Source organism: Canis lupus, chromosome 2 (assembly GCF_003254725.2).
Source record: "Canis lupus dingo isolate Sandy chromosome 2, ASM325472v2, whole genome shotgun sequence".
Classification (NCBI taxonomy): Eukaryota; Metazoa; Chordata; class Mammalia; order Carnivora; family Canidae; genus Canis; species Canis lupus.
In genome coordinates this window covers 5,637,848-5,659,957 of record NC_064244.1, presented here as the reverse complement: position 1 = coordinate 5,659,957, position 22,110 = coordinate 5,637,848, and the positions used below count along the sequence as shown (strand labels likewise).

Genomic DNA, 22,110 nt, shown 5'->3' with positions numbered 1-22,110 from the left:
TTATTCACTCACCTGCTAAAGAATTAAAGAATGTAAAGGCAAAAAAAAAAAAAAAAAAAAGAGTAATAGGGCGAATTTGTAATTGAAATGTAACCAAATATGTAGATTAGAGGTTGGAATCCTCACAAGGAGCATGAGACATGGAGGAGAGGTTCTGTCTCCATAGCAACACTGCCAGCCCTAATGGGAAAGCATGAAAGGAGTCTTTTTTTCTCAGAGAGAAGTGCATGAAGTGTGTGCTGATTTCCTGAGCATCATATTTACCTCTTATTGTTCATCCTGAGGATGACTTTTTTCTCTTCTAATGCTCAATTAGGAAATCCATCACTGACTCAGAATGGCAAAAGCCAACGTGAAATTTCTGACTAGGTGGTCAGTCCTCTTGTCCCCACTGCATCTGTAACGATGTCTCAAGGTCAGCCAGTCAGCTCTGGCCCCAGGAGTCCACGTGCAGGTGCCAGAACAGCAGTACAATATTCCACTCCATCTCTGGGTGTGTGGCACACTGTTTTGTCTTCGGTGTGCTCTTCTACCTCTAAAAATGCCAGCCTGACTTTTTAGAAAATGTATAACATGATAGATGCTTAAATGGGTTAATCTAAAATTCAATATTGTTCTGCTAATATGTTACTCTTAGTTGTGCCATCAAGGACAACCTTGAAAAATTATTAAGCTGTCAACGCAGTGAAATTTATTTTTTTCCTTCTTTTACAGACATCTCGAGATCTGGCATGTTTTATACAGTTTGAAAATGTCAACATTTACTATGGGATTCAGTGTAAAATGAAATACAAAGCACCCACTGACTACTGCTTTGTTTTAAAGGTATGTCGTAAGAAGTTCTTGATTTAGACTGGTGAGCAATTCGAGTTAATATTTCCTTTTAAGGAAAAAAAATGTTAAAATTTAATATCATTAACCACAAGTGTGTATCATAATAATTTTTTTCATTTTAAACCAAAATAGGAAAGGTGGAAGCATTTCTACCCTCAGTTCCTGTTTCTGAATTTAAAACTTTATCATGGATCTATCCAGTCTTCTTCATCACTTATAAAAAATGAAAGCTCTCCAACTTGAACAAATCTGATACAGTTTCTCAGTTCTTTATTGGACCGTTATTCTGCTAAGAAGTTTTTAAAAATTAGGAACTTGACAAGATTTCCTAGAAAAATACAGAAAATACAAAAAATAGGGGGGAAAAACCCTTTGTCTAAAAATAGCCTTACTAGATCTAGAAGTTTTTTAAGGAGTATATTATCAAAAGGCAATTATCAAGTGTTTGGTCAGGTTTACATTTGCACCACATTTTGGAAGGTTGGGTAGAAGTAACTGTCTTCTGCCAAATTAACAACTGACTCCTAGAAATGGATTCAGGGAGTTTATGTAGCTATTCCGACCATACTTTGGTTCAAACACCGTAAATTCCTTTTCCTTCTCAGTCCCTCAATCACATTTCATGCCAGAGAGTGCCGATTATCTAAATCCATAGGTATGGCCCAAGGCTATGTGCAGAACTTCTCTTTAGAGTCAGGTTCCTCATTCTCCATCTGAGATGGAAGTCTGTGGAGCAGGTAGGTGTTAATAAAATCAGGTTCCTGGGGATCCCTGGGTGGCGCAGCGGTTTGGCGCCTGCCTTTGGCCCAGGGCGCGATCCTGGAGACCTGGGATCGAATCCCACATCGGGCTCCCGGTGCATGGAGCCTGCTTCTCCCTCTGCCTGTGTCTCTGCCTCTCTCTCTCTCTCTCTCTCTCTCTCTGTGACTATCATAAATAAATAAAAATTAAAAAAATTTTTTAAAATAAATAAATAAATAAAATCAGGTTCCTGGTGAGATTGTTCGGTAGCTCAGTCACCCATTCCCCCCCGAGGAAGAACCCATCACCGCGGTTGTAGAAATGTATCCTTGCCAGACTACACGTGTGTGCTCATGTACTTCTTGGCAAAGCTGTCACCTCTCCTTCCAAAGTGGTTCAAAGTCTATACTATAGGTTTATATCACCTTCATAAGTGGAGGACAACACCTAACATCTACGTGTGTGGCAAATATAACCTTTGTCAAGGACCACATCATTAGAGATGACCATGTACCCACTCTGTCATTTCAGAGGTTTCGACATTAGTGTGGTATTGTCACTCACATTACTGCAGGAGTTGGGTGTTCCCTAGACCCAACATTCCCAAAACTCTGAGCACAGGCAGTCTGGGCATTCATTCATTCATTTATTCATTCATCATATACTCAATATCAATTGAATGCCAGCTACCTGCTACGTACTAGGTACTGTCCCAGGGGCTCAGGATACAGAGGTGACCCAAACGTACAATAATCCGTGTTCTCATAGAGTTTATATTAAGAGTGAGGAAAATGGCAATAAACAAAAAAATGTGATTATCAGGCAATGCTAAGGCTCCGGATAAATATGAAGCCGGGTAGGGGACCCTGTGTGCAAGGACCAGGGCTTCTTTAAGTGGGTTGGTCAGGGAAAGGGTCTCTGAAGGAATGACATGTAACAAAAGATGTGAGTAAAGTGAGGGAGGAAGAATTACCCAAGGAAGAGCATTCCAGAAACAGGACCAGCAAGTGCAAAGGCCCTGAGGTGGGGTCCCATTTGGGTCAGTAGGAAGAGAGATGAGAATGTCCTGCCTGCTTCAGGTTCCTGCCTTTCCTTTTCTGTTCCTGGTATAGATGGGGTTGTGAGAATAATAACAAACACATAGCATCTATAATGCAACCTCTTAAGCACTTTACATACATTAACACATTTAATCATCTTACCAACATTTTGAGGTAAGAGCCATAATTCTCCCTAAAATATAGATGTGGCACCTGAGCACAGAGACTCTTCAACCAGTAAGCGGCCGAACAAGGTTAAGACTAGGTGGTGGGGAGCCTGGGTGGTTCAGTCGGTTAAGCGTCCAACTTTTAATTTCAGCTCAAGTCATGAATTGAAGCCCCACATTGGAGATTGATCTCCACCCAGTGTGGAGCCTACTTTTTTTTAAAAAAAAAAGAGAGAGATAGAGAAACCAGGTAGTGGCTGAGAGGCCACTCTCTCAGACTGTTTGCTAGGATGCAGGATCTCTGCCCTGCCCCACCCCTGCTGCCAGCTGGCCTGAACTGTGCATTCATTGTGTTCCTGTCTGACCCCATGGCCCTTGTTTGGAATTCTGAGACCCTGAGATACTACCATACTGGAGGCCCTCATTTTCCTGTGTACATTCCAATGCCCACATCTGTTAAGCTGGGAGAAGCCTTTGAAAGAGGTTCTGAAATGCTACTCAGTAACTGGCTTACTTAAACTCATGGTAGAAATACACATTCCAAGGTCCTGGACCCACTGACTCAGAACGTTTAAGGATGGGGCCAAGGAATCTTTGCTTTCCCAGAGCATAACCAAGTTTTACACTCAGTGTTAGAATGCATCCTACCTCTAAACATCAACAGTCAGGGCTTAGCTGGTAATGGAATGCACTTTACAGTGGAAAAATTGAATGACAGGTGTCAGGAGGAAGTAGAGGCTGCCCCAATTGCAGGGCTGGGTACCAGAGGCTGGAGCACCTGGTGAGAGAAAGACAAGGCCCAGACCCAGAGGTCCCAGGATGATGTTTAGACACAGTGAGCAGGACAAGAGCTCGGTTTCTTGTGCCAACTCACAAGTTTGGAAGTAGATCCTGGAATCATGGTATCAATGATCTGACCTGGGATGCAGGTTACCCTGGGCTGCACGAAGAATGGCCATGCTGAGGCCTGGGGTATTGGACTAGGGTATCAAAAACCCACATATCCAAGGCCTAAGCCTTCACGAGAGGGTTGGGGGCCTCCCTGAAGAGTGTGTGTGTGTGTGTTGTGGAGGCGGAGGTACAGGGCTCCAAGACAGAGAAGAAAGCAGGCCTGATGGATATAGAAATGGACAGGAGTCACGAGCAATCCTCATAGAACATTTCCCTTTTTCTTAAGACATGATCAGTTTTGTTCTCGAACCAATTTTATGAGCAATCACTCTGCTTATTCTGCTCTTAAGCATGCTGAGTTCTCAGTACCTTCCCAGAATACTGGGAATTGTTATTAATTTGCTGAGTAAAAGGGTCTCTCACAGTTTGAAGAACTTAATTTGTTTATGAACATTTGGTCACTTATTTCCCTTTCTGTCCATATTGGGGGGAAGAAAACCTCTTGATATTAAAATACTTCATCAGGGCAAACAGATGTACAGAATTCAAAGAATACGCATATACATTACAAAAGGGATTCAGGATATGGAGAAGCATGTTAAGAGATTGTGTGATTCCATAGCCATGTACTGATTGAGAAATCCAGTCCAGAAGTTTCTTATTTAGTGTGAGCTTACTGATTATGACAGTCCATTGGGGGGTGCTGTCAGGAAGATGGGAGAGTTGAGTCCTGGCCTGTCCCCTGGCACATTATCAACACTCTACGCCCCATTGCCCGCTTCTACAAAGTGAGGATGATTACACCCAACCCTTCTTATGTGGATTAAATAATGTATGTTCAAAACACCCTGAGTTCCATGTCTAGAAACATAGCACTCATTAATTGGGTCATTACTACAACACTTTATCATTAAGTAATTATTTCTATTGACCAGTGGTTCTCAAATTTTTCTGTGCATGAGAATCACCGAGAGATGCTAAAACACAGATTTCTGGGGCTCCAGAGTTTCTGATTCAGTGTCTGAGGTCACACTCAAGAATTAGCTCTTCACCTGTCCTTGAGAGGTTGTGCATACTCATGGGAAAGAGATTAGAATCCGAAGGAAGGATTTAGTACTCAAGAATCATTCCTTCCCTTGCACTCTTTCTTTGATGCACACTCCCATCCTGAGCCTGTGATGAAGTCCCTCCTTTGTGAATTCTTGCTCGCTCCATTCTGAGGCTAAATGAGATGATGGGGCAGTGGAAGTAAATATCTTCCAGGAGAAATGAGGGTTTATCAAGGTCTATTCAGAAGTGGTGGAATATCTTGGAAAGAGCATTGGAATTCAGCTCCCTACCCATCTTCTCTCCACCCCTTAACTCTGCTACATTTTCTTCACAGAAGTTTTCACAATCTGAAATTATATTACTTAGTGTTTTCTGTTTTTATTGGATTTCTACCCTAGTGGAATAAAAACACCTTGAGAGCAGGGACTTTTTCTGTTGTGTTTACTATTATGTTCCAGAGCCTGAATAGGTATTAAATGCTTAACTCACATCTGTTGAATCAAAGAACAAAAATGCATGTCAAGCCCCCTGCCCCATTGTGCTCTTCAAAACCTGGTTCTGTTTGTTTGTTTGTTTGTTTGTTTTTGGTTCTGTTATTAATAGGCACATGCCCTCTCATGTTATGGGCTCTGTGTTGGGTTCTTCTCATACATTATTTCACTTAACCTTTCAACAGCCCTTTAAGGGAGGTATTATCATCTCTACATTATAAATGTGGAAGCAGAAACTCACAGAGGTTCATGAACTTAGGTGAGGTCACCTCACGCTTATGGTTAAAAATGAAATGTGTTCTCTTGAGAACAAACTCTTCTCACTCCTATCTTGAATTTCTTGGAGCTAGGATTTAGGGTCAACATTCTCTTGCTACTGTATTTCCTTTCCCTAGCCTACTTAAGAGCCATGTCATAATGTGGGGCTCACACAGTTGAGCTAAGTCACTCACTTTTGGCTCTTGAGTCTGCTTTTTGCTGACTGGGTCAGCCTCCGCACTCACAGATTTTAGCAGCTTTTCCCCTGCTTTCCACACAACTCAGTCTTCGACTTCATCCCCTGACATCATCTATACTTTCTCAGAGTATCTCACCTGCGAACCTCTCAGCACACCTTGCCTTCTACTTGGAGAAGACAGGGAAGGAAAAGCTTGAGTTGCCCTGGTCTACTTCCTCTTTACCTCTGAACTTAACTTGATACAATCATCATCCTTCCAACTTTGTGTTTCAGAAGAAAAGGCTCCCTCTTCCAAGCTCAGTGCCTCCAACATTAGCCCTTCCCTAGGACCACACCATCAAGGACTCCCTTTTGCTTCAGCATCTTCATGTCTCTCCAGAGAATTCTTCTCTTGGGCTAGAACACATTCAGGTATTCCCTGGGTGGATAGGGGAGGTTCTATAATCACTTCCCTCAGTTTGATCTGCCCCATGCCTTGGGCTTCTGCGTTCCCTTTCACCCAGACTTCCTAAGAAAGCAATATGTCCTCCTTGTCTTCAACTGTTATTCTGCAAATAAAACTCATTCGTTCCAAAATATTTCTCTCCAGCCTACTGCTATCCAGTACCGTAGGATACATGGTGAACAAAACAAAGAACTTGTCTTTGTGGAACTTGCACTCTAGCAGGCTTCTCCTCCCTCCTGTGCTGAAACTATTGTTAAAGTTTCTGGTGAACAGTCAGGAGTTTCAGTCAATCCTCGGGTGTCTGATCTTCCTGGCATCATTTGCATTGGTGATAACTGCCTCACCCTCAGCCCAGACCCCTCTATCCACCCGCTCCTCCATTTCTGTGAGTTCTTCCTCTTCCCACACACCCTAGAATGTTCTCTGGGGTTCTATATTCTGTTCTCACCAGACTTCTGCTCTTTCTGAGAAATCATCTTCACAGCCACAGCTCCAGCTTTTGTCTGTACACTAAGAATTCCCAGTCTATAGCGAATTGTTTCACTTTCTTCCATCTTACACCTGAGACAAGCACGTGTCCAAAGACACTTCAGTCATAACCTGTCAGGTAGTAATTTCAGCACTTTCTCCACCCTCATGAACTACTCCTTTCTGCAGTCCCTATCAAGATGATGGTACCACCACCCACTGTATTACTTTTGGGGGGCTACCATAAGAAAGTTCCACTAACTGGCTGACTTAAAACAACAGAAATTTATGCTCTCACAATTCCAGGAATCCAGAAGTTTAAAATCACGGTGTCAGTAGGGTTGGCTCCTTTTGGAGGGCTCTGAGGGAAAATCTGTTCCATGCCTCTCTCCTGGCTTCTGCCATTTTCCAGCAATCCTTGGCACTCCTTGGCTTACAGCTTTATAACGCCAATCCCTGCCTCTGTATTCACATGGCCCTCCACTCTCTGCATGCTTGTTTGTTCTCTTCCCACAAGGACACCAGTTATTTTGGATTAAGGCCCAACCTAATCAAGCATGACCTCATCTCATCTAGATTATATCTACAAAGATCCTATTTACAAATAAGGTCACATTCATAGGTATCAGCAGTTAGGACTGCAACATAAAGGGGAAACAGTTAAACCCATAATAACCACCTACTTTTCCAAGTTAGAAATAGAAAAATCATCCTAGAAGTCCCTTCTCTTCCCTTTCTTGTCCAATCCATCATCAAGCTCTGATTTTCCATCAGAGATGTCTCTAATCCAGCCCTCTCTGTTGGTCCTTCCTCCCCATTCCAGGCCCATCTTCCACGTAACTGCCATTGCCGTTTGTATCACTGTGCTCTCCTAAAATGTCTGATGCCTACAGGACAGTGTCCACATGCTAGTTTGACACAAGGCTCTTGACTCTGGCTTCCGCTCATTTGCTGCCTCTTTTTTCCATGGCTCCCAGGTCTTAGTCACACAGAGAATTTCTAGATGTTCCTCAGATGTGACAGAGTATTAGCATACACTTCTTCCAAAGAGCCTTCTCATTCTCTGTTTCAAGTTTTTACTATGAAATTCACCATGTCATAGGGTAATCATAAATTTGTTTACGTATGTCTCCTCCAGCAACATTCCCCAGCCACCATGTCCTAATTATGGTGTGAGTGCCTTACTCATCTTTATTAATGAGAGCTATATTTCTTAGTACTTAATATATTTCTTAGTTCAGACACTCCTTTGGCCTTAGACAAATGGCTTAACCTCTCTAGCACAGTCTTCTCATTTGTAACACATCGGTTACCTCAGTTTAGAGATCTGTTAAGATCCTTTTTAACAGTAATGTTCTATAATTGCCCTGACACTTGTGTACTGTGTTGTACATACTACAAGAGCTTCTCTTGTAGTATTTACAGCACAATTAAATTAAATCTATTGCACAAGAGTCTGGCCAGCGGTACTGAACCAGTGTTTTGTTTTGTTTTTTGTTTTTTTTTCTTAAACCCCTTTGCAAATGATTTTTCAGTAAAAGGCTCAGTTAGGGAGCAAACTCCCTGGCAAAGTCCTAAGCCATGACTGGAAAACAAACACGCTAACTTTGCTATATGACATCCTGGGAGTCAGAAAGGAGCCTCGTGCCCACTAGATAGGTCACTTTAGAACCATAACATCTGAGGATTGCAAGCAACTTTTGAGGTCATCTGATGTTAACTCTCCTGTATACATTTGTGGTGTGTGTGTGTAGTGTAAGGAAGTCAGTGAGAATGTGGGAGAGAATGAACCAAGGTCTGTACATCTACCTCACCATCATAGGAGGAGCCACTGTTAGAATTCAAGTCTCAAGAGTTCTTGCCTATGTTTTATCCTCAAAACCCATTTTATTTAATGGAATATCCACATTTTACTCTATTTGGATAAATAACATACTTAAGAATTTATTAATTGTGCTGTATAAGTGGATACCTCTACACAGAGAGCTGATGTGTGCACCTCATTGCAAGCACAATATGATATATAGTCTATTATTAGGAACCTGGCTCTCATGTGGTGTGAAAACCAAAAAACAAATGAAAAATATTTGAATAGGGGCAGCCTGGGTGGCTCAGCGGTTCAGTGCCGCCTTCGGCCCATGGTGTGGTCCTGAAGACCCAGGATCGAGTCCCACGTCGGGATCCCTGCATGGAGCCTGCTTCTCCCTCTGCCTGTGCCTGTGTGCCTCTCTCTCTCTCTCTCTCTCTCTCTCTCTATGTCTCTCATGAATAAATAAATAAAATCTTTTTAAAAAATATTTTAATATACCAAGCCAAGTTAACAGTGTTAACTTTTAAAATTTCTCAGGAAAAAAAAAATAAGAGTTGCTTTCTAAGAAAAATTACAAACATTAATTGCTCTTGCTGAAGAGACCCGTTCACCCCCTTGCATGACTGTCAACAAGAATGCTGTTGTAAGTTAGGGAGCTGGGTTTCTGGTGCTGAAAGACAAGAACTTTGGTTTGGCTTTGTGGATTTTATTACGGGAGGGCGTGCTGCAGGCATCTCTGGAACGTCACATTCCATCCAGGAAATAAGTCACTTGTCATCAGCATGACCTTCTAGTTCATTAATGTTACAAATCTATTTTTGCCGTGGGGCCACATTATCTGAGTTGATAGAGAGTTTTGATTTTAAAGGCCTCCACAGATGATGATCGTTTGCATGACAGTTAGAAAGCTAAAATCTCACATTCAGAATGAATGAGGAAACACTGAACCCCAAAAACAGGGAAATGTGCAGCGGCCATTCAGAAGTGTCTGCCACCATCTGCTGGCCAGAATGGAAAACTACAGGCCACCCTGGGGAGCCCAGGGCTATCACCCTCAGGAAAACCTAAGACCATCCTGCAAGTGATGCAGAAGCAGATTCTCAGAGCGGAGGAACCTAAACAAAGAGAATGGTCCATTTACAGACAGAAGTATGAAGGTGAACTTTCCTCAACTGGTCAAAAGGCCACAGGGAAGAATTCTTTACAATTTCTTAATTTTCTGTGGTATCCTTAAAGTTTGGAATTTTGGCCTTAAGAGCTTCATAAAAATACAGAAATTCTAGGTAGCAGGACAAGAGACCCCCCCAAAGTTCTAGTGGACCATAGCATAAAATATATAATAACTTCTCTCGGCCTTGTTTTCTCATTTGTAAAACCGAAATTTACTAACCTCTCATCAAGCTCTTGAGTCTGTAACAGGTCTTGTTCTCCTTTTTGGGCAATGACAGCAATGCCACCAAGTTGTGAGAAACAGCAGGGTGACTAGCTGAGATGCTGTTTCTCAGACTCAAACTGATGTTCAGAGGCACAATGCCCTTGACCTAGATCAATTTTGAAAATAGCCATTTCCTTGATGGTCCGTAACGAAGCCAAAAGCAAAAGCGAAGGAGAGAGATCTGTGCGATACTCTTTAAGAGAGGAGCCAGCAGCTCCACTCCTTTCCTGCCCCTGAAAATGGCTTCCCACTCTCTTGGCATTCCATTTCATGCTCAGCACCACCACCGGTTTCTCCGCATTCCAGCAGGATTAACAAGCTTCTCTGAGGGTTGGAGGCAGAAGAGGTGGTCTTATGCACACAACTTCACCCACAATGGTTATAGTTGTAACTTTTCTATATAATAAAACTTACTAAAAATGATAATGAGTCCATTTAAATGTACCCTGGTTCCTCATGAGGCTGAACCCAGTGTTGGATTCCACGCTCAGTGGGGAGCGGGGAGTCTGCTTGAGATTAGATTCTCTCCCTCTGCCCTCACCCCACTTGCGTGCTCTCCCTCTCTAAAATAAATAAATAAAATCTTTTTAAAATAGTAAGATAAAAGTACTCCTATTCCTAATCCTAAAATTACTACCAGCAGTTTTCCACTATCTCAGGAATCACATACGTTGTTTTTTTTTAATTTTTTGAAAGATGCTAATAAATAAGAAGGAGTTTATAAATGGTCTTTGAAATTACTTTTTTCTAGCATCCCCAAATTCAGAAGGAGTCCCAGTATATCAAATATCTCTGCTGTGATGATGCAAGGACCCTAAACCAGTGGGTCATGGGAATAAGGATTGCCAAGGTAAGAGACCATTTGGACACAGCCTGTCTTGGATTGCACACCCGCACCCCAACCTGAGTGCAGTCTCTGTACTACTTCAAAATGACCATCCATTAAGGATGGGTCAGCATTCCTGATGCCATTTTATTTTCTGGCCCTTGGGGCTTTTTTAATAGGAGAGAGTGATGGAAACACAGACCTTTCCAATGACCTGAGAATCAAGGGTTTATTCTCCTGTGAGACTTCGAAGGTCTTTATATTTACTCAGGGAGAGCTTTGCACATATAGTATGTAATTAAAAAGTACAACACGTAACCTGTAGTAGATTTACATGAAGACCTATGTAATCAGAACTGAGAGGCAAAAGCTCTCCTCTAACATCTAGGTAAAAGTATTAACTGACTCTGCTAATCTGGAAAATCACTTAACACATGAAAACAATCTATGAATTTTTTTAATTGAAACATACTAAAAAAAATCTCAAGAAAGAAGTAAAAAGAGTAGCTATAAGGTGCTTTTTACTCGATATGTATATTGCAATTGAGTGCTGGATTTGGGATAAACGGATTCCTTTCTTCTTTTGTGTTCTTTCCCCAGTATGGAAAGACTCTCTATGATAACTATCAACGGGCGATGGCAAGGGCCGGGCTCGCCTCTCGGTGGACAAACCAGAGCACAGTCAGCACAGCTCCACCAGCCACGTCAGCTGCGCCGTCGACAGGTACTGTGCTAAAAAGAAATTCTGACACCTGTTCAAAGCTTACCTGTTCAGAGCTCATGTTCAAACTTACCTAATGCACCTTATAAAAACAGAACTTGTTGGCACTGTGTATGTTTGTTTCCCTTCTGATGGTCAGGCCCAAGATCTCCCACACACATCTGTACCTGTTTCTTTATAAGTGATTCTTAGTAAAGCTTCGACTGCTTTTCTCATGATATGCTTGTGGATCAGATGGTGATCACAGTGGAGGGTGAGCTGAAAGAGTACTGTGTCACATCAGAGTATAAAGGTGGTATCTGTCCCAAGCTCCATGAGCACCAACAGACAGCCCACATAAATGACAAGATCATTCCCTGGCGTTTTGCCTCAGTGATCCCATAACCAGAGCCTTGAAGCTGATCCTGGACATTACATTCTACGGTAACATAACAGCTTCTTGTTTGTATTTGTAAGGAGGCCAGACACAGAGAGATGAAGTGGGTACAAAGCATTGCTTTACATACACTGTTTCTGATTCTTACACCAACCCTGCAAAGTATAGATTACTATCTGCACTCCACAGTTGAGGAAATTCTGAAGCTCAGATAATCAAGTGTCTAGCGTCTTCTCTGTGGCTCAGCTGGATTTCAAATATGTTGTCTTCATGGTAAACAACAGTTGAAAGAACTGGAACTATTATGACTAGTCTTGGTCACCCTTCAGTGTTAAAGAATGGTCATATCAAAGGCCAGTATTGGGATGTCTGTCTGGCTCAGCAGTTGAGCATATGCCTTCGGCTCAGGGCATGATCCTGGGATCCTGGATCAAGTCCCGCATCAGGCTTCTTGTGGGCAACCTGCTTCTCCCTCTGCCTATGTCTCTGCCTCTCTCTCTCTCTCTGTGTCTCTCATGAGTAAATAAATATTTTTTTTAGAAAGGCCAGTATATATATTCTTTCCTCCTCAAAGGTAAAAGCAGCTTGAAAATGGAGAAGGTGCAGTAACAGTAGATTTGACCCAACATTTAAAGATATTTTTACTAGATGAGTCCGGTCTGCCTGCCATGTGTACAGGGAGTTTCTGAAAGTGTTTGTCTTGAATAAAACTATTTTTTGCAGAGCACTTACCATGATTTGTAATAATTTTATGTGTCCATTACTGTGTTTGGTGCCTGTTTTCTCCACTGCACTCTAAGTCTTGAAAGGACAAAGGACCATTTCACCATGTTGCACACTGTGTTCCCAGAGTTTACAAGCCTGGCATATATTTAATATTTATTGAGTAAATAAATTTACTAAATTTACTAAATTTACTAAATAAAGGGTTGCTGAGGTTGGTTGGGAGTTGGGTTTCTTAATCCTCTCAGTCTTCAGCTTGGGAGGGAAACGCCACTTGGAGTTCTTGGCGGGCAAGTTTCTCCTTCCCAAGATGGGGTCACTCTTTGGGATGAGGGATCCTGAGGCCATCTCCGGCATCTCTCCCCGGAGTACCAGCCTCCTTTCCAGTAAAGGCTCTTGGGCTATTTCTAAGGCAGATCATCCTAAGGCCTCAGCTCTTACTGAGGGTGAGCCCATAAGGTTCTCCTTAGTCTTTTGATTCAAGGGAATGCTATGATGCCTTTCCTTTCCAGACAGCCAAAGAATTTTTCTTCTGAGCATTTTTCTTGAAATTGGGATCACTTGCTTTAGCAAATAGCTCTATTTCTTACCAACTAGTGGCTCTAGTTATTTTTCACAAGCATAACCATACCTCTTGTTGAGCTGACACATCAGCTGAACTGTTTTAGAACAATTGGGATACCCTGATTGGCATATCAGCCATTTCCCAGAATGGAGCAACTAGTGTATTGTACCAACAATCATCCTGTCACCCAGACAGGTTTCTTAGCCTGGATCTGGCTCAGTGAGGTATCAGTCAGGAAGTTTGGGTTTTATGGTCAGCAGCCAGGAAGAGCCATATCCAGTCAGGTGCTCAGGGGATCATCTTTGGCATCAGCTGTATTCATTCAGGTCACTCAGATCACAAACTGTCTCTGTGATTCAGTAAGAAATATATTTGGTCTTTGACATCAGCTCCTGACACAGCCTCAATAGCCCAAGGTGAGCTGAGTTATGGTGTCTTTGTTATGCTAATGAGACGCCTCATGGTGAATCCCTTTGTGGCTTTAGGATGGGGGCTGGTCACCAAAAGGACCAAGCAAGTGATTCTACCACAGAGCTTTGGACATCACTTTCAATTGGGCCCTTAATACTACCTATTGTTCTTACTACAGTTTTCTAGACTAGCAGTTCTCGGAGCCAAGGGTGACTTTGACCCCCAGGGAAGACTTGGCAATGTCTGGGAACAATTTTGGTTGTCACACCTTGAGGGAAATGCTTGTGACATCTAACGGATGGAGGCTAGGGATGCCATCTTTCCTAAAATGTATAGGACAGGGCCCCATACACCAAAAAAATTTCCAGTCCCAAATGTCAGTAGTCTTGAGAAAACCTGTTGCTGTCAATGTAATCTCCTAGTTTCTCTAATTGTTTCATATGTTCTTTACTCTCCTCAGATATCTAATGGCCAAATCCTTTACTTTCAGGAGAGAAAATAAAACCATCAAATGGGAACTCCTTTGACTTCCCACCACCAAACCCAACACCTTCCCTGTATGTGCACCTGTCCTAGACTGCATCCATTATGTTACCTCCTAATAAAGGCCAGTCCTTCCATGTAGCCTCTGGTCCCCAATTCAGATACCAGTTGATTTACTGCAGTATTGACTCTGATGCCTACCACTGGAGTTAGCTCAGACCATACAGGTCAAGGGCACCAACCCTAACAAGGCTGCCTTTCTTCGCACTTCTGCCACACTTCTGATCTAGTGGCTACAATTTTGGAGGTTCCCACTACCCCTTCAGCTTCCACAGTTCTCTAGAAGGACTCACAGAACTCAGGAGAGTACTATCCTTATTATTACAGTTTTTAAAATAAAGGATACATATCAGGACCAGCCAAATAAAGAGACACACCAGGCAAGGTCTAGGAGGGTCCTGGCTGCAGAGCTTGTCCTCTCATTGACCATGTGATGGATTTCATTGTCCTCCCCAGAGGCTGGGTTAGCACAGAGCCCCAACCCTCTAATCACTTGGTTGATGTTTCTGATAACAAGCCCACCTCCCAAGCCATCTTGTTAGCATAAACTCAGATGTGATCCTAGGGGTTCACTGAATAGCGAAGACATTCCAATCACTTTGGAAATACCAAGGGTATTAAAAGTTCTGTGCCAGGAACCCAGGACAAAGACTAGACACATGCTTTATTATACCATTCTCTTCTACTTTCTTTTCTGCTCTACTGGGTCCTTCTCCTCAACATTGCTTCCTTCTTCAAACAAACAAGTTTTAAAACCATCCTATGACTCCCCATCTCCCTCTAGCTACTGCCCCACAGGACAACCAAACTATTCTTTTTTTTTTTAAGATTTTATTTATTTATTCATGAGAGACACACAGAGAAAGGCAGAGACATAGGTAGAGGGAGAAGCAGGCTTCCTGCCAGGAGCCCAAGGTGGGACTCGATTCCAGACCCCGGGATCATGCCCTGAGCCAAAGGCAGACATTCAACTGCTGAGCCACCCATGCATCCCCAACCAAACTATTCTAAAGGGTTGACTACATGTGCTGCCTCCACTTTCCTACCCTCATTCACTCTTCCACCCATTTCAATCAAGCTGCTTCTTCTAATACCCCATGGAGGATGCTCTTGCTAAGCCCACGTGGCCTCTATGTTGCTAAATGCAACTATTATAAACCTGTCTTCGTATCTGACCTTTTAGCACCATCAACACAATTGTCCACTCCTCCCTGAAACAGTCTCCTCTATTGGCTTTCCAGATAGCACACACTCCAAATCTTCTATCCCACTCCCAACTTCTAACCTCCTCTGCTAACTCTTCTTCTACTGCACCTAATCAGCCTCGGCCCAGTCAATCCTAACTCTGTTCTCATGTTATACGATCTCTTTACGTGGTCTGAATCCACTCCTGTCACCATATATGTGCTGACCACCCACAAATATATAAATCCAACCCAGACTTCTCTGTTGATCTCCAAAACCATGTAACCAGTGATTTGCTCAATGGCTCCATTTGGATACATCAGTAAAACTGATGCATCATCTTATCCTCCAGACTTGATCTTCTGTTGTTTTTCTCAGTTTCTGTAAATCATCATCATCTGCCCAGGTGCTCATGCAGGATACAGGCAAGGAAAGATCACTCATGCCCAAATCCAGTCACATCCAAATCCTGTTGACTCTACCTTCTAAATTGGTCAAATCTGTCCAGATCTGTTCATCTCCGTTCCCGTCAAACCCAAGCTGCCATGATATTTCACTTGGCCTCCAGTGGTGGTGGTGCACCAGCTCAACTCCCTACATTTGAAGACTTCTCTCCCTCCCTAAGTCAACTTTCTAAACGAAAATGTGATTTCTTCCCTATGGGTAGTGTTTCAGAAGCTTCTCACTGCTCTTAATGTCCCAAATCCTTAGCAAGGCCAACCAAGTCTGCATAATATGAGGCTTGCCCAGCTCTGAGGCCTCTTTTCCCCACCTGTGTCTTCCCATTCTTGTCACATGGGCCACTTGTTTTTTCCTAGTTTTTAAAGCCCCAAACACCATCATCTCTTAGGGACTTTACAGATGTTGTTCCCTCTGTTTATGACATGTTTTCCTTCATGTGGCTAATTCCTTCCTATTCTCAGGTCTACAATGAATTGTCCCTTTTACTTTTTTTTTAAGATTTTATTTATTTATTCATGAGAGACAGAGAGAGAGAGGCAAAGACATAGGCAGAGGGAGAAGCAGGCTCCATGGAGGAAGCCCAACATGGGACTCGATCCCGGATCTCCAGGATCATGCCCTGGGCCAAAGGTGGTGCTAAACCACTGAACCACCTGGGCTGCCCTGAATTGTCCTTTTTAAACCAGTCATAATTAATAATCTGTTTGATTAGTTTAGAACTGTTCTCTCCTCTAGACACTGAAAGAAATCATGAGGTGTTTCTGCTATGATTTTCCAACTGAAAAAGTCTGGAGGCATTGTTCACTTATCCAAAGTGCTTTAACAAGGAATTTATTCTAGATAAATGGCAGCTTTTTTTTTTCCATGTTAGAGAACAGTCATAGAGGGTTTTTTCTTAGTACTTATTAAATCAATTTGACTTTAGTGACTATTTTTAGTCAGGACTTTTCACATGGTAGTTGACAGAAATCCAACTTGGTCTGGTTTAAGCAATAAAAAGCGAGGGGGGTAGATTTATTAATGCGCAAAACTAGGAGGTCCAGGGGTAGGCTTCCTTCATGCACAGCAAGATCCAGGGGTGATGTCATCAAGTGATGTCATCAAGATATGGCTTCTTAGGCACCGTCCCCATTAGGTGGCAAGGACTGCCACTGATTCTCTAGGCTTACATGTTTCATACAGCTGGAAATATTAGTACAAATAGAATGTCTCATCTCTGAAAAAGCTCTGGGAGTGCTTTTTCATGCCCATTCCTTTTTTAGTCTTTTTTTATATATATAAATTTTTATTTACTTATGATAGTCACACAGAGAGAGAGAGAGAGAGAGAGGCAGAGACACAGGCAGAGGGAGAAGCAGGCTCCATGCACGGGAGCCTGATGTGGGACTCGATCCCGGGTCTCCAGGATCGCGCCCTGGGCCAAAGGCAGGCGCCAAACCACTGCGCCACCCAGGGATCCCTCATGCCCATTCCTAACGAGCTTACTATGCCCAGGAGGTTGCTGCCCTCTGATTTGCCAGGTCAAGTGGGAGGATTGGCCTTTCATAAACCATGTGGGTTAAGGATGAGGGATTGGGGTTTGGCTCCCTTTTCAGAATGTACTTGAGTCCTGTAAAGCATGTGAGGCTCATACTTGTTTAATCAACTTACAACCCCTACTTCCGCCAAAGATTCCTATAGAGACAGTGGAAAAGGCTATATTGCTACCTGACAGCTGGGACTGTTAATCAGTGAACCCATACGACCTAGATCCCAAGTCAGTGGACCTACAGAATATATGGGTTATGTGGGTGCCCACAGGTTACAGGTTGTCAGGATGGGGCAGAGAGCCCGTGGAGAAGATTGGATTTCCTGGTCCATGGGAAGACAGCAGCTTGGAGCATTTGGGGTATCGTTATTATTTGTTTGTTCTCACAAACAGATTAAAGAGCAGGACATCCTAGTTCATGAAAATACATGCTGTGTTGGTCAGAAATCAGCCTGTGTATATGTTTGGGCAAAAGAAGCAAAAAGAAAATACAATTTGTGTCCTTCAAAGGAATTCCCCCCAGTGGTCTTAAGGATTCAGCTTCAGTTTCTGCTTGCTTTGTACGAAGGTGTTTATATATAAAGAAAGGACTTGAATATGTATAAGAAGGGGAAGAGAAGAAAGAAAATAGACCAGAGGAGACAAGGAGATGGAGCACTTCGGAATCTAAGAGGTTTAAATCTCCCAGGAGCGGCTGGTACCATGCACAAGGCCTTATGAAAGCCTTAAGTGTAAACATCGTAAGGCTTTGAGATGTTTAGACTTGTTACTTCCTGACCTCCAGAACAAAGCTGTGGCTAATTAGAGACGTTTAATAAGCCTTAGAGCTAGAGAAATGCACATTTATGTGACACATCATGTATGCTCCAACAGCCCTGCACGGGCGTGCTGAAGAGGGCAAGTGAAGGTCCGCTCAGAACAATGAGGTGGCTGTCCTTGCTGAATGAGGAACATGGATTTTATAATAAAAAACTGGCAGTAGAGAAAGTGGTTATAGCCTGTTCTAAGATTTCACCTGCATAAATGGACACAGATACCTTTTTTTGTTCTGAAATCAAACACACAGAAAAGTTGCAAGACTACAAAGAACCCTTTCCGCAGACCACCCGTATTGAGCATTTGTCATATATGCATTATCATTTCTATCTCCTCTCGCTTCTCTATATGTTATCCACAGTCATGTTATTTTCCAAACCATTTGAGAGTAGATTGGATACCTCATACTCCCTTCCCTTGCAGTCTTTGTGGTTCCTAAAATCATGGCTATTTTCTTACTAACCAGAGTACAGTTATCAAATGTAGGAAATTTAATATTATGTAAATCACAATCCGTATTCCAGTTTTTCCAGCTGTCTCAGCAGTGTCTTTGACAGCAGCGTGTTTTCCTGGCACAGGCTCTGCCCAGGATAGTGTATGGCATTTATTTATCATGTCCCCTTAGTTCTCTTTCATCTGGAACATTCTTCTAGCCTTTCCCTGTCAGGATGTTAACAGTTCTTTAAGAATAAAGGCCATTTAATTTATAGAACATCCCTCAATTTGGATGTGTCTGATGTCTCCATGTGATTCATTTGAGATAGTAGTGTATTTTTTGCAGGAATCCTGCATGAGGGCTGTGTGTCCTTCTCAGGGTATCACGATCAGAGGCTTACGATATCTGTTTGCGGCTCATTAGAAACATTCATTTTGACCACTTGGTCAGTGTGTTGTCCAATTTCTCTCCTATACAGATTTTTCATTGGGTACTTAATAATGTGTAGAGAGATACTTTGAGGCCCTGTAAATATCCTGTTCCCCATCAAACACTCTGTTCTTCCTAGTCTCAAGTCCCTGATAGCCTTCTTTGAGTTGTTATGTAGATGAATGGGTTTCTCAAACTATTGGAAAAATATCTGAAGAAGCAAGCAAATGGTCATTTCATAAATACTTGACAGAAGAGCTGGCACTGAGCAGAGCTAAAGCAATCTCTGAGTTCGCTCAGTGAGAAGACCTGTTGTCATAGTGGGCTGGGTGGCAGTTTAGTCGCTGGAGAGAGGGCTTTCATGTGTGGCAAGGTGGCCATCCTTCCCCAGGATGTTCTCTAAGAAGCCAGAGAGATCCACATATATCTGAGGAAATCTATCAGATTCCCTCAAAACTGAGACCTCAGTTAATCTCACTTCTGTGACAAGGGTAAATTAAAAGGTAGGAAAATAAGTGTTTATTCAGAACTCCTGGCAGAAGGTCTATTCCAGGGTACCTCAGGGGTCTCCATATTTTGCTTCGTCCTCTATGTTTGCTATTTTTGTGCCCATAGTACTTGCTGATGAGAATAATGTTCAAAAGTTATTCCTGTACACAGCACAGTATGAAACTAGAAACACACATTTCAGAAAAATCTTCAACAACAGGAGTTTTTAAAACAGTTTTTCAGAGTTTATTCTCCAGTTATCAAAAGGCTTTTGAGGTGTGCCTGGGTGGCTCAGTCAGTCAAGTGTCTGATTTTTTATTTCAGCTCAGGTCATGACCTCAGGGTTGTTGAGATTGAGCCCTGTGTAGGCACTATGCTACGTCTGGAGCCTGCTTAAGATTCTCTCTCTGTCCCTCCTCCTCTCCTCTCTAAACAAAAACAGAACAAACCCCAAAAACAAAGACTTTTGAAAACAGAACAAATGGGGCACTTGGGTAGCTCGGCCGGTTCAGCATCTGCCTTTGGCTCAGGTCCTGATCCCGGAGTCCTGGAATCGAGCCCCATATCGGGGCTCTCTACTCAGTGGGGATCCTGCTTCTCCCTCTGCCTCTGCTCCTCCCCTCTCCTGATGCTCTCTCTCTCTCAGATAAATAAATAAAATTGTTAAAAAAAAAAAAAAGAACATACTATTCTCTAAATTAATCCAGATGTTGTAATCTATATAAAGGATTCACTTTCCCAAACCTTTGCTGAATCTCACGCAGTATTGCCATAGAACCTCAGGTTTTCTGTTAAGGCCTGTGTACCTATATAAAGTACTTGATATTTTTAGATGAATTTGCAAGAATGTTGAATATCCCTTGCCCACTCTTCTTGTCTTTCTTCCCCCTCCTCAGGACTGAAAACAAGCACCCCTCAGGCCAATGGTCAGATCCCCCAGGCTGCCCATTCTGTAAGCGCTGTTCTTGAAGAAGCCCAGAGGCATGTAGAAACAACTAAGGTAAGGCTAGAGGGGAACTGACCTCATTTTCAACCTGTCTCTGGTAAGCCCATATTCTAAACCATTAGCAAGGGTCCAATAACTGCTCTTCTAAAGGGAGAAAATCTAGTTCCAACAACTGAGAAGTCACTATAATTTCATTTAGATCATTGCCCTTTTTTATAATCTTAAAGTTATACAGGCTAGAATGGAAAGTTAAAACCAGCTATTATCACATTGCTCCAGGAAAATATAAGAATTTTTTTTTAATACTGAGGCTTGGTAAATATTTTTAATTTAGCTACATTGATTTTGACTGAAGGGATTTTCTTGGTTTAGGCAAGGTTTTAGCACTCTGAGAGTGGCTCCTGAGTTTTAAGCCCTTGGGATTTTTACTTATGTTTTTCTGAATAAATTAGAGCAACCAGTTAGTCAGAAGCCCTATATTAAATGCTAAGCCCCAAAACCAGATTATAAGACTACTAATAGGGTTCTTTTAGAAAAAATGTGCATTTTAGATTTTTCTATTAATGTTCTACATACATCCTCAGGGTGATAGAGAAGAAAACACATTTTAAAATAATAGCCAAATCAATAGAACATTCTCTATAAATAATTTTTTTTCAGTAGAGTAGATTAATGAAGATTCATTTAACCTGAAAGTTGCAGCTGAAAGTTGTGATCTAGTTACTAGTCTAATTGGTAACATCTCAACTGACTATTCTGTTGACTGTTTTCCGCATATGATTCAAACAATCTTGAATAACTGTACTTTCCATAATTTTTCACTTCATTCCTCCCTTTCATTTTGTCCATCAACCAGTGGTGGGAGCAGTTAAATCTTGTATTTATTGAACTTGTTATAGCTTTTGAAAACCGTTATAAACCATTAAAATTGTGTTTCTCTAATATTCTTATGAGCTTCTCAAGTCTGACATCATGCACTGTACCTTCAGCTCTTATTATTTCTATGGTTCAGCTTAGAACCAATGTCAGCTGAAGAGAAACACTCAGAAATGCTGAAAGCAAGAAAAAGATCCCAGAATAGAAATTGCTTCCTTGTTGTGAACATCAGTTTTCAAGCTGCCTGTTCAGAAATTTTTTTAAGTATATCACTAATCAATTAGCTTATCATGCTAAGCAAATAAACTAAATAAAATAGGCACTTTGTTAGGAAAAAAAACTTCTAAATTGAATCATCTGGTAAGAGGTTGTTAAGCAAAAAATGAAAGCCTGATAAATTGTAAATTGTGATAATTATTAAAACAGAGGGATTCAGCTAAGCTGCCTGAAATTCCTGGGGAAGTTGTATGATGTAATTTACTATTATTATCTGTTCCACTGTTGGCAGAATGACTGCCTCTACGAGCACAGTCCTCTGAGAGTTTGGCCAAGTCTCCTGCTCTGGTTTCCACCAGTAGTATGTGCAACATGATTTTACTCTACAGAACCCAGCCACACATTTAGCTCCTTTGATATCAGAACTTTGAGGCACAGATAATAACAAAGCCTATGATGCATGCTCCTTTTATCCCTAGTTAGCCAGATGACTTCCCCACAGTTAAGAAAAAGTAAATGGACCTTTGGACTATGGACCAAGTGTGTGGATTCCAGATCCACCCACCACCTTCCTTGAAGCTGTTATGTATGCCGTGGGAGTGAAGCATATAATTGGCTTCTCCCTGGTAGTCCACAGTCCTGAGACAAGATATCTTTGTTCTCAGCATGCCGGCAATCACTGATGCAAGAGACGCAGAACAGTTAGAACAGTTCTTTGCTAGGAGAGTTCTTT

At 42.1% G+C, this 22,110-nt stretch overlaps 1 protein-coding gene and 1 long non-coding RNA gene across 4 annotated transcripts in view; one reads left to right on the top strand and one right to left on the bottom strand.

Annotated features, from left to right (window-relative positions):
- LOC112670290 (amyloid beta precursor protein binding family B member 1 interacting protein) overlaps positions 1 to 22,110 on the top strand; it is a 112,876-nt gene that overhangs the window by 83,159 nt on the left and 7,607 nt on the right. For all 3 annotated transcript variants that reach the window (XM_049096925.1, XM_035713443.2, XM_025463882.3), the window contains exons 10-13: positions 715 to 825; positions 10,581 to 10,679; positions 11,256 to 11,379; positions 20,236 to 20,339. In XM_049096925.1, the coding sequence (XP_048952882.1) occupies positions 715 to 825; positions 10,581 to 10,679; positions 11,256 to 11,379; positions 20,236 to 20,339 (438 nt within the window). The remainder of the gene's footprint in view (positions 1 to 714; positions 826 to 10,580; positions 10,680 to 11,255; positions 11,380 to 20,235; positions 20,340 to 22,110) is intronic.
- LOC112670297 (uncharacterized) overlaps positions 1 to 22,110 on the bottom strand; it is a 31,562-nt gene that overhangs the window by 8,653 nt on the left and 799 nt on the right. The window lies entirely within an intron of this gene.